This window comes from Vitis vinifera, chromosome 1 (assembly GCF_030704535.1).
Source record: "Vitis vinifera cultivar Pinot Noir 40024 chromosome 1, ASM3070453v1".
NCBI classification, from domain to species: Eukaryota; Viridiplantae; Streptophyta; class Magnoliopsida; order Vitales; family Vitaceae; genus Vitis; species Vitis vinifera.
In genome coordinates, this window is record NC_081805.1 from 2,563,015 (window position 1) to 2,576,746 (window position 13,732).

General features: G+C 33.1%; 1 protein-coding gene across 3 annotated transcripts; it reads left to right on the forward strand.

Moving 5' to 3' along the window:
• Window positions 1-1,633: 1,633 nt before the first annotated feature.
• LOC100250878 (transcription factor bHLH30) lies at window positions 1,634-5,930 on the forward strand. 3 transcript variants are annotated; one of them, XM_019217392.2, is made up of 3 exons: window positions 1,634-3,249; window positions 3,948-4,371; window positions 5,640-5,930. In XM_019217392.2, the coding sequence occupies exons 1-3, from the start codon at window positions 2,680-2,682 to the stop codon at window positions 5,642-5,644; spliced, it is 999 nt and encodes a 332-aa protein (XP_019072937.1). In that variant the 5' UTR covers window positions 1,634-2,679; the 3' UTR covers window positions 5,645-5,930. The 3 variants fall into 3 exon arrangements, with proteins under 3 accessions (XP_019072937.1, XP_010647981.1, XP_002278697.1); XM_010649679.3 differs by lacking the exon at window positions 5,640-5,930 and having other exon boundaries at window positions 1,634-2,452; window positions 2,643-3,249; window positions 3,948-5,443; XM_002278661.4 differs by lacking the exon at window positions 5,640-5,930 and having other exon boundaries at window positions 1,637-3,249; window positions 3,948-5,443.
• Window positions 5,931-13,732: the final 7,802 nt, after the last annotated feature.

Genomic DNA, 13,732 nt, shown 5'->3' on the forward strand with positions numbered 1-13,732 from the left:
CATCAATTATTGTGAAGCCAAATTAAGGCCCATGAGATAAGCCAGACTTAATGGCAATTGGGGTGAACGGGAAGGAAAGAAGAAGCGAGGCATAAGCACTAAAACGTCATGACAGGGTGGGGCTGATGTCATCATAGACACCACACCCAAATGCTTCTCGTGGGTGTGTAGTGGTAGTGCAGCTATCATCAAATCTTTGAATAAGAGATTATAAAAAAAACACATTCACACAATACAAAAAGAATAAAAAGATAAAAAAAGGGATGCAAGAATGGGGACCAAAGCAGCCATGCGTGTGACCACCTAAAGGTCCAAAAAAAAAAACCCTTCTGCAAGTTTCCATGCGGAAGCAAATAGTAACTTAGCAGAGAGAGAAAGGAACGATAGTGGCTGGGAGACTGGCTTGAAGAGGTTAAAGAATGTGTCCGTACAAAGAAAGAAGAGGACCATAGGAGACATTGGAAGTTGGCCTTGTTAGTACTTGTTATTGATGGGTTTTTCTTTTTTTTTTTTCTTTTTTTTTGAAGTCATATTCTGATAGGCTGAAGCAAATTGAATTAAAAAAAAAAACCCTCTCAGAGTCTCTCTCCATAATTATGGTGTTAAAAGGCAAAAAAGAAAAGAAAAGAAAAAGAAAAATAAGAAAAAAGAAAAGGTGAGTAGGGTTGATGATTTTTGTTTTACTTTTTGTTAGCCTAAATGCTTATGCCTGTGTAATTACCCAGGCCTTGCCGGTGAAGACCTCTGAGCCATAACTTTTTATTGGTTGCTTCAGCCTTTTTTATTGTTTTAACCATAAAACACAAGAAGAGGTTAAAAGAGCTTTAAACCTGTTTTAGGCCCAACCAGCATACAAGATGTGGGAAAAACTAGAGCTCCTGGTGTAAGATGAGTAAACTGGGGACTAAAAGCACTGGACATTGTGCCACACATCAAAAGTGATGGGAAAACATCCTTTTATCCCATTATGTTATCGTCCTTTAATGGACAAATCTTACCAACCACCCAACCAAATGAAGTGTATGTCTTGCATTTTTCTTCTTCTTACTGTCACCTTTTTCACATTTTCTTTTTCTTTTTATCAGGATTAATTCAGGAGATTAATTAATGTTATGTGTGTTCTCAAAATTGAGTCAGAAAATTGAGATGAGATGCTTCAACTGCAACTATTTAAAAAGCTAGCGACCATGACTGTGTCTAGGGAGAATAAGAGGATCAGTTAAAGAAAAAGAAAAAGAGAGAAAAACATATTTTTGTATCTTGTGGTTAAGAGCTAAGATACAAGTCATGCTGGTATCATCCTAGTTCACAAGGAGCAGTAGTAACGTGGCGCACTCGTGATGTTAGATGGTTGGTACTTGGTACATGGGCACCTTTCCTGCAAAAGGGCAACATTGCCATTGTAAACCATGGCAATACCCCCTACATGATAAAGAGAAAATTGGGGAGTCCCAAATGTTCCAATGCCCCCCACACCCAAGTTTTTCACTAGAAAAGTACAAAGTGCCCGATCACTCGCGCCTTCGAAAAGGCCAAAATTCCAAAAGGACCGGTAGAAGCCATGAATTTGTGTAACTGAAACCAAGGAACTGAGAGGGAGAGAGAGGGAGAGAGGGAGAGAGGGGGAGAGAGAAGGAACGGGGAGAAGACTAGGGAGGAGTGTGTTCCAAGACACAATGATTACATGGTCTTGGGGAAGCAGAAAGGGTGGCGTGGAAATAGCGAGGGGTATGGAAGAACGTGGGGGCTTGACCGAGGTAGGGGAAGAGGTAGGAAGTGAAAAAAGAGGCCTTTTATCATGATATATCACTGCTTTTGGTCTTTGGTCGGTCGACAATCGGTGTGTTGTGTGTTCACTGTGTTGTGTTTGTGTTTCCCCCCACCTTCCCCCACTCTCTCTCTAGACCCTCTCTTTTTTCTATCCCCTGCTACTGACCCAGGCATTCACACAGTGTAATTATACACTTTGAACCAATCACAACCCAACATATACTGTTATTTAATGTATTAGAATAATAATTAATGCGTAAAAGATCCCTCAGCCTGATAGCTACAGAGATGGGGAGAGAGAGAGATGTAGGGGGTTGAGAATGCCGTAAGAAGAAAGGAAAGGTGACTAGCAGTACTACAGACTCAATTTATATATACAAATATATATGGAGAGAGGATGGGGCAGATGATCAGAGCCAAAAAAACAAAGGAACCAAAAAGATACCCACAAACCACAAAAGAAAAGGAAAGCTTGGTTGAGCTAGGATAAAAAGGGGTCATCACCACAAAGGCGTGGCAGAAAAACCTACCAAGTGAGTGAGAAAGAGATAGAGAAAGTTTACAGAGAAGTCTTAAGCCTTTGGCTTTTCTTCTTTTCTATCACCACAGGAGGAGAGAGATAAGAGAGAAAAGAGAGACGACCAAGAGGTCCAAGACCCTGCTCCATCTCTTATCAAGGAAGGTCTGTGATGCTTTCTTTGATGTTTCTTCCCTATTGCCCCTTTCCTCCTTTTACGCTGAGAAAGTAATAGCCCCCCATAAGTCTCCTTTTCTTTAAATTCTCTCCTTTTCATGTTGAGGTAGAGAGATCATGAACATGAAACAAGCTTAAAGTTGTTTGAATTCCCCACTAATTGGTCTTATGGTTTTAGAGATATAGAGGCACATATAGTATCATCAGAAAGAGAGATGTGTGGAAAGAAGGAAGAAGATCAAGGAGAGTGTTCTCAGACCATCCATAACATACAAGGCTACCAAGAACAATTACTTCTCCAACAACACCATCAGATGCAACAACAAAACAATGATGCATATGGAGGTGGAGGAGGAAGGTCTGGATTGATATTTCCTGAAGTCTCACCAATCCTGCAGCCATGGTCTTTCCCTCCGGTCCACGCCTTCAACCCGGCTCACTTCGCTGCAAACCCGGTTCGAGACCACGACCCATTTCTTGTTCCTCCTCCCCCATCTGCATACGGGAGTGTATTCAACAGAAGAGCTCCAGCCCTACAGTTTGCATATGAGGGTCCATCATCAGAGCACCTCAGAATCATTTCAGACACCCTTGGACCGGTGGTTCAACCCGGTTCCTCCCCTTTTGGGCTTCAAGCTGAGTTGGGTAAGATGACTGCTCAGGAGATTATGGATGCAAAGGCCCTTGCAGCTTCTAAGAGCCACAGTGAGGCTGAGAGGAGAAGAAGAGAGAGAATCAACAACCATCTAGCTAAACTGCGCAGCTTACTGCCCAGCACCACCAAAGTAAGTCATGATCATCCATCAACCAAAATTCCTTAAAATCCGTATATTATCACGCCCACAACATGTAGATTTTATATACCATACACTTTTTTCCCTACACTTTTTGTTTTGTTTTCTATCGAGCTTTTTGATTCAAGGATCTCTGTAGATCTTCCTAAGATTCTTCAATAGGTGGGTTGATGGATATATTCCAATCTTAGTCCTTCAAATCAAACCCCACCATTAGATATCAAGTGCAGTTTCGTTCCCACATTTTTTTCTCCACCTTTATTTTCCGTTTGGTTTATTCTTCTGAGCCTTGTGTTAATTCCGAGAAAAAGAATGAAAAGGGAATGAGCGTTAATGTCGCTCAGTTGATGTGATAAAGAGAAACCACGGAGCAGCTGAAAAGCTTCCATGGAAATTTCTTGCCGGACACCAGTCAAACTAAGTAGAGAATGAAAAGAAATAAAGCCAGACAAACTAGCATCCTTGTCAGTCTTTGTATAACATGCCTTCAAAACCCTACTGTTTAAAACCTTCCTCCAAGATCAAACTAGCTTCTTCAAGCCTCATCTCTTCTTTTCACACCATAACGCCACTTTAATATACATATTACACATCCTGGACTGCAAGCGATGTTTAATTAGCAGAGGAATCATTACTTAAAACTTGCTATTAATCAAATTTTGATGTGTTGTTCTCGTTTATGGATGTAGACGGACAAAGCTTCACTGCTAGCAGAAGTGATACAGCATGTTAAAGAACTTAAACGACAGACATCTCTGATTGCAGAGTCTAGTCCGGTACCAACTGAAATGGATGAGCTAACGGTGGATACATCTGACGAGGATGGTAAGTTTGTGATCAAGGCTTCACTGTGCTGTGAAGACAGAACGGATCTCTTGCCCGACCTTATCAAGACCTTGAAAGCTCTAAGGTTAAGAACACTGAAAGCTGAGATCACAACGCTGGGGGGACGTGTGAAGAACGTCTTGTTCATCACCGGAGAGGAAGATTCTAGTAGTAGTGGTGAAAACCAGCAGCAGCAGCAACAGCAACAGCAACAGTACTCTATAAGTTCAATTCAGGAAGCACTTAAGGCAGTGATGGAGAAGACAGGTGGTGATGAGTCTTCATCAGGTAGTGTTAAGAGACAAAGAACCAATATCAATATCATTGAACACAGATCTCTTTAAACCACTAAAACCTCACTCTTCTTCTTCTTTTCTACTTCTTTTGTGTGTTCAATTTTTACTTCTTTTTTTTTGGGTGCTTTTTTTTTTTTTGTTTGTGTGTGTGTGTTTATGTATTTCCATTACTAAAAAAGAATAGGAAATGGTGTGTTTATGCATGTATTTACATCACTCAAGAAATAGGAATGGAGGGGAAAAAATGCAGTGAAAGAGGAGAGAATGTATCTTGGTTGTGGAGAATTCCCACTTTCTTGTTTTTTGGTTTGGTTGTGGAGAAGACTGCAAGCGAGAGAGAGAGACTTTAGTTTGTTAGCAAAGGCAAAAAAACAGTGAAGGATCTTTTTCGTGGGAAGAGAAACCTTATATCAACTCCCAACATAGAAAATATGGAGTTGATTGCTTTCCAATCTGGTTTGGACACATACACGCAGTTTGCGGTTTGTTCAGGAGCTCCTCCCTCTTTCTCTCGTCAGAGTGGAACTGTCATCATAATGGTGACGATGTTGTTCTCGTCATGAATATGCTACTCTCTCACCAACTTCTTCCTATATCCGTACTATTTTATATGTTGTTTCAGACTTCTAGCTCTGGTTTTCAGTACAGAAGGAAACAAAAAACAAAAACCCTAACAAGACATGCAACTTCATTAGTTCAGTGTCACGAGAGCTAGTGATCTGTTCTCATTACTATAGTATACATATGATATTGAACTTTCGATATATATTTTTTCTCTTCTTTTATCTGAGTCATGGGTACTGTTTCTTTCCCCTTCATATGAAATATAAACTCTGGTCAAGAGTTTGATATGTCATCTGTCGTTTACATGACATGCATTATGAGGGGACAGTTCCTAGCTTATATTCTCTTCTGTAATTTTACTCTTTATCTTTTTTCCTTACTTTTTCCTCAAAGCCCTAAAGGACATGTACAAGCTTATACGACTATTGTCGTGGGGAGTACATGAACCGGTGCTTCTTTCAATTCATAATAGTAACTGCATGCATGTCTATCTACCTTTATATAGTCTGAATATGTGTATGAACCGTTCAATATGCTTTCCCAGACCAGCATAGTAAATTGTAATGTAATGTGTTTTCATGTGTCCATGTTTCTAAATTCTAACGGTCTTCTACTTATTGCCACATATTTGTCCCTGCTCGGTGGCATGTCTTCCTATGTTCTTATGGGTCCTACTCACATTGATGGTCTGATCAGTATGAGACATGGCAAATTTATATCACTGGTCGAAGAGAAATTGAAGAAAGGTAATTAATTATTTTGATGCAACGAAGAACTCCAAAGATATCGCTGGAACTTCTTTCGCTCAATTTGAGTCTCTTCGTTTCCTACACTCTTGCACTAAATCAATGGGATTCACTTTCTAGTTTTACCCCGCCAGATACCCTTTCAATTTGAGTTACTCCATTTCCTCTTGCAGACTAATTAATTTCACTGAGTTTCAGTTTCACCGTTTTCCTTTGGGCTTTTGTTTTAACACCTCATGGCTTTAGACTCTTGAGGTTTGTTCCATCTTTAGATGTCAAAAAAATAGTGAAATAAGAAAAATAAAAATAAAAATCTCTCAAGTTCCTTTATTTTATTTGTCCTGAAAGTTGCTAGAACCATGTAACACCTTCTCTCCCCCACGTGGATATTTCCTGCTCTAGACTCAATCAGCCTCCGTGTGTGTGTATGTATATATAATATAAGGAAATTTTTTTAATCGGATCATTCTCATGCAGGTACAATATATTCTTTGCATCCAATGAAACTGTGGGGCCACTCAAATATACAAACACTAGTTAACTAGCCACTCAAGTAAAGTCTCGTACCAAGATTAAGGATCAATTCTATTATCATATGTAATGATGCTCTCATTTCCATGTAGATATTATTCGTTTTAGGTATAATAAATTAATCATCATGGTTTTTAAAACACATTCACATTATTAAGAGAATTTCATATAAACTCCGAGCAAACAATATCTATAAGGAAGGAAGTAGGTTGTTATCATCAAAGCTTGAGGGCCTAGCAAATTAAGAAGAGATAGGTGAAAATGATCGAAAAAGAGGTTGCAAAGGATATGAACCTTTGATCCTTTAAGCTCAAGGTTGAATTTGGTTAGTCAATATGAATCAATACTGAAAAACCTCATGCGTCTGTCTGTAGTAATCATTCATTGTATCAACATCCAATGTATAGAGTGGTATAATAGGAAGGCCTAATTCACCATTTAGTTGCCCCATATTCACTATATAGGTGCACCAAGTTTATGATGAAGACCCCTCAAGTAGGGATGATAATGGCACGAAATTGGGGTGGATCATCATTAAGTCAACCTCATCTTGATTATTTAAACTTATTTTCATATCCATTCAAAAAAATATAAAGATGAGGCAACTAAGAAAATTTCTCATGTCATTCTCATCTTATTTAAATTTTTTTAAAATTATATTAAAATTAAATTAATATAATTTATAAATAAATAAATATTATAAATGTTTATAATTTTTTTTCATGAGAAGTAAATTAATATATTTATTTTATATGTGTTAAAATTAAAAGAAAATGAAAAATAATTTAAATTATTTCTATTAAGGTGGAACGAGATAGGACAAGATAAATCCAAACTTGATCGGAGTTAAAAAAATCTTAAAACTCATTTATATTTCTCTCAAACTATCCTATTAAGAATAGAATGGTGCAAGCGTACAAACTATCCACCCAATTGTCATCCTTACTCTCAAGCCTTGCTCTTACTTGGTATGTTGTAATAATATTAGGGTATAATACCCTAAGTGGAATAAGAGTGTTGGAGACAAAGTAAAGAAGATATGAGGGGACACAAACTTTCAAGAAAGCACCCCGCCCTCCCACCACTAGTGCAAAAGATTAGGTTGATACCACCTTATGGGAGGTCAAGTTAATGTCAATCTTGAGAGGGAGATAAATTTAATGACATGACCTGTTTGGGAGTCGGGTAGACATCAACCCTATGATGAGGACCAACACCCATATGATAAAAAGGGAGAGAATAATATGGAATTGAAGAATGCCCACTTTCCCCAAATGAAATGAGGTAGCATATGTTGACACCGCCAATGCAAAAGATTAAGTTGACACATCTCATAAAAGATGGAGTCAACGCCAACTCTATGAGGAGGCAAAATTGACGCCGCCCCTATTAGGGGAGTCGGGTTGACACCAACCTTGTGACAAGGGTGAAGTCAACACATCCCATGTGAAGTAAAGCAAGTCTATGAAGCTCTAGTGATGGAATCACTTCCACCTCTCCACAAGTCTATGCATTGGACAGAAGAAAACATCCCTCATTCAACACTTAGAAATGGTGGCTGTCACTGGAATTAGGTATTCAAAATGTGTGCAAACATTAAGGGAGTAGACACTTGTACAAAGTTTTAGTACTTTCAACGTAACACATGGCATATCAATGTCAAGTGCGTAAGTGATAGGGGCGCATGCTATGTAAAACGTGTGTGTGACAATGAAAGACATGGAGACCTGTGAATGGAAACTTACAAGTGGTGAGGGGCCGATGGCAATGTGCTATAGGTAGTTTGACAGGTCATATTAGAGCACATGATGTGGGTCCACAAGGCCATATGGAGTAAGGGAAACCAAAAATCAACAACAATATAAAAATTAAAAACTAAAAAGAGACAAAGTATAATTAAAAAATTATATAAAACTTAGTACATTTTTCTTTTAATTCTCTTTTCACTATATAAAATAGTTCTTCTGCGTTTATTTCCTTCTCTCGACTTTTGTCTTTGTAATAGGGGAGAAGGGAAGTCATAGGAATGTGGCATATCAATATCGATTTGTTTATGTTATGTTTGGTTTCAATAAAATCTGGAAAGAAAATGTGAAATAAAAAAAATAAAAATAAAATATAAATTTAAAATTAATAAATTATTTTTATATATTTTTTTAAATTTATTTTGTTTATTTTCCTTTGGCATATAAAAATAAAATAATTTTAAAATATATAAATTTCTAACTAATTTCAATTATATATATATATATATATATTATAGTGAAATCATGAGAAAATCAATTTTTTTAGCAATAATTTTTTTTTCCTTTTTTTAGTGCTTCTTTTTAAGATTGTTTATTTTTTAATTTATCATATTTTTTAAGACAATTTTGTTTACATTTTAAAACTTAAGTTTGAAAAAAAACATACAAATAAATAAACGGTCTCAACTTGCACCGACCTATATACCTAGATTATATTTAATCGATATGATATATCTTGAGATGGGATAAAAGATGATATGTTATATTCTATCTCATGTTTAATTGATGTTGAGATGAGATAAGTTATCATATCACTTATCATATTTTATATTCAACCAAATATAAGATAGAATAAGTAATGAAATATATTATTCACTCTTTTTTTATTTTCCTTATACATGAGATATGTTAATCTTATACTAATATATTGAATATGTATATTTCATATATTATAAATTTATTTTTTCAATCAATTTTTTTTATTTTCTTATATTACTTATTTTGCCAAATAATTTTTTTTATTATAAAATTAAATTTATGGTTTTAAAAAAAAGAACTAAAAAAATATTTATAAATGTTTATAAAAAAATAATATATATTATTTTTATTATTCATTTCACAAACTAGGAATATCCATTCATGTTTATATAACTTAGAGTCTTTTTTATAATGATTTTAAAAAGTATTTTTAACCTGAAATTTTTTTTTTTTTAAAAAAAAAAGTGTTCAATAAAATTTAGAAAACATTTTTAAAAATATTAAAAAAAAATCTCACAATAACTAAATATGATGGTTGCGCTCATTATAAGACTTAACCCAACACCTTACCCCAACACATAGCATATCAATGTCAAGTGCGTATCACATGCCATGTAAAACGTGTGTGTGACAATGAAAGACATGGAGACCTGTGAATTGAAACTTACAAGTGGTGATGGGCCGATGGTAATGTGCTACAGGCAGGTTGACAGGTCATATTAGAGCACATGATGTGGGTCCACAAGGCCATATGGAGTAAGGGAAATTAAAAATCAACAACAATATAAAAACTAAAAAGAGACAAAGTATAATTAAAAAATTATATAAAACTTATTACATTTTTCTTTTAACTCTCTTTTCACCATATAAAATAGTTCTTCTGCGTTTATTTCCTTCTCTCGACTTTTGTCTTTGTAATAGGGGAGAAGGGAAGTTATAGGAATGTGGCATATCAATATGGACATTCTTTATGTTATGTTTGGTTTCAGTCAAATCTGAAGAAAAAAATTGTAAAATAAAAAAAGTAAAAGAAAAATAAAATATGAATTTAAAGTTAATAAATTATTTTTATATATTTTTTTAAATTTATTTCACTTATTTTCCTCTGGCATATAAAAATAAAATAGTTTTAAAATACATAAATTTTTAACTAATTTTAATTATATTTTATATATATACATTTTTATTTTTCATAGTGAAATCATGAGAAAACCAATTTTTTTAGCAATAATTTTTTTTTCCTATTTTTAGTGTTTCCTTTTAAGATTGTTTATTTTGTAATTTATCATTTTTTTTTAAGACAATTTTGTTTACATTTTAAAACTTAAGTTGGAAAAAAAAAACAAAGTAAACAAATAAATAAAGGATCTCGACTTGCACCTACCTATATACCTAGGTTATATTTAATTAATCAGATATAACATGAGATATGATAAAAAATGAGATGTTATATTTTATCTTATGTTTAATTGATGTTGAGATATGATAAGTTATCTTATCACTTATCATATTTTATATTCAACAAAATATGAGATAAAATAAGTAATGGAATATATTATTCATTATTATTTTTATTTCCCTTATATATGAGATATATTAATCTTATAATAATATATTGAATATGTATATCTCATATATTATAAATTTAGTTTTTTAATCAAAATTTTTTATTTTTTTATCTTACTTATTTTGAAAAATAAATTTTTTTTATTATAAAATTAAATTTATGGTTTTTTTTTAAAAAAAAAAACTAAAAAATATTTTATAAAATATATTGTAAAATATATTTATAAAATATTTTATATATATATATATATATATATATATATATATATATATATTCCATATTATTTTTTTTATTCATTTCACAAACTAGGAATATCCATTCACGTTTATATAACTTAGAGTTTCTTGGATAATAATTTTAAAAAGTGTTTTTAACTTGATATTTTTTTTAAATTAAGTGTTCGATAAAATTTAGAAAACACTTTTAAAAATATATAATAAAAAATCTCATAACAACTAAATATGATGGTTGCGCTCACTTAACCCAACACCTTATGACATGAACTAATGATAACCATGCACCACCTAGGTCCATGTTCTTGAATGCACCCCTCTCTTCCGAGAAGATTCGCAACATGTCAATCTTTGGTAAGGTTCTTTGCTTTCCATTGAATTAAACCACACACTGCATGTAAGCCCCATCAACTCCGTTGAGTTTCTTCCATGTTTTGGATCTTACCTTTATCAAATCATTTGTTATTGTTGAAACATGAAAGACTTGAAATCTTATATCAAAATATTATATATGGATGACATAAACCGCCTAAATAAAAATTCTTGAACAATGAACAACCAGAGCCTTACTCGTTACATCAAAAATGTAAATCCATTAAAAAATAAAAAATATACATATATAATAAAAGTGTTGAAAATTTGCTTATAATAAATTCTTGAACAATGAATAATCAAAGCCTTACTCGCTACATCAAAAATGTAAATCCATTAAAAAATAAAAAATACACATATATAATAAAAGTGTTGAGAAATTACTTATAATATTTTTTGGAGAAACATTTGACCGGTGATTCTCTTAAAAACACACACCTAATAAAAATACTTTGAATAGAAACAATGTCATGAATGTTTAAAGTCTATTAATTTTGTAGTTTTTTTTAAATAATGTGTTTTTTAAAAACAAATCAAATATTTAATAAAATTTAGAAAACAGTTATAAACAATTAAAAAATCACTTGATAGTATATATATATATATATATATATATTTTTAAAAAAAAAAGAGCATTTGATGGACTATTATCCAAGAACACTTTCAAGAAAATGTTTCTACACCGCAAGACCTTTCACAAAGCCCACTTTTATTGTAATTAACGTGTCTCAAAAACTTGTAGATATTCCTTCAAGATCTTCACAATTTCTCATCCTTTCGTACCCTAATTCCTAGGCAAAGTCAACACGTGGAATGATGAATTTAACGATATTATAATTTCAAATAATGAATTATTGTATATATTAACAATTTCGCATCATTCTTTTGAATTTGAATGTTGTTTGGCAATATCAAAATGTATCAATTTTTTCCATTATTTTTTTTATGTTGATATTTTTGTTGAAATTTCGTTACTGCAACCACACACTAGATCGTACCCATACTTAAAATTGAATTTAAAGTTTCAAAATTTCAATCACAAAATTAAGAAGAATTTTGTTAAAATAGTTTTATGATCTTAGGTATTATCTCCCATAAGACAAGTGATGGGTACACGTACAATTAGAAAAGGCTACATAACTTCCACATATCATCTAAAAAGAAAATTATAAATCATAACAATAATAATAATAATAATAATAATAATAATAATAATAATATTTTTTAATAATATTTTATCAATTCAATTTTTGGTGTACTTATCTAAGAATGACAATAAGACGAGTTTTTTTCTAATGGGATGAGATTTAATTTTAATAAACGAGTTTGAGATTTTTTTTAAAAACTCAGAACGGTTCGGATATTGTTCTATCCCACCCCCATTATATATAAAATTAAATTAATTTTAAATTTTAAAATTAAATTAATTTAAATTTTATTTTACTATTTTTAATATATAGATAATAATAAAATATTTTTAATAAAATAAGTTATAAAAATACAATAATTTAAGTATTTATAAAATATATTTATTTTAATGTAATTAAAATTTTAAAAGTAATTTAAAAAGAAAAAAAGTTAAACAGAACGTCTCGCCCCGTCTCATTTAATTTTTTAAATGGAACAAAGATAAAAATTATTCTGAATAAACGGGACAGGATTCGGATAGGGGCAACCCGTCCCAAACCCGTCCCGTTGTCATTCCTATAATACTCATGACCAATAAAAATCAAATCTTAAAATTCATTTTTATTATGAGACTATGGATTTAAATGTATTTTAAATTTGAAACAAAATTGGTTTTAATTATTTTTAAAAAACAAATCCGATTTAAGATGTAAATCAACTTACTTTCAATTGGAGATGTAATTCAAATTCGAACCGAACTTACATAAATTTGATTTGATACCATTTTCATTTCGATTCTGATTAGAGTATGATATCATGGATTGGATTAATTTTTCCGTAAGATATTGATAGACCCACGTACGAGAGCCGTGGAGAATTGAGCATAGGGGTATAAGAGGAAACTGGAAAGGAAAATGACTTGAGCCGCACCAGTTAATTGTGAATGTAGACATACCCCACTACTGATATTGCGAGATGCATCGTATCAGTATTCCTTCCATCAATTCACCAGCCACCACTGACCACAGAGTCACAGACAATACCCTATACTCCTTTTGTCTACCAATTTAATCATTGTCCCTCCTAGGATCCATCCCTGGCCCACTGTGTAATTTGTAGCCCCCCTCTGCTTCTTCATCATCGATTCCATTCCATTTCTCCAAGTTTTTTCTACCCTTCAGCTAAAGTCTCCTATTTTAAGCAGAAGTTTATCACTTATCAGACAAGCTCCCCACTAAATTCCATCTCATCAATGCCCGGAATGCAATGGAGGGTTGCACCCCACAGACTCTTAAGTACAAGGTGGATGGTCACATGTTTTGGAATATTCATTTGCCAGCTTCATTCATGCGTCACCCACAAGACCCATCCTGAAATTTAAATATGGCATACCATCTTATCCCTTCCACATCACATCACGATCTTGAAATTTGGGATTAATTAAAATTATGGACGACTTTTTATGGGGAGCACTGGTCAAATGAAATTTTATTTTATCCATAATGAATCTAAATAATAAATCTCAAATGATTGTGCTTCTTGAAATGTAGATAATTACAACGGGATGGTAGACAGCAGCATGGCTAAGTGATTAAGCATGGTCCAGGCATGTGATTGGGGCAGGGGTTTGGTGCATGACTGGAGAGGTAGTCACTAAATGGGGGGATTTTCTATTTTGATACAATATCCATGGTGGTCCTTCTCAACA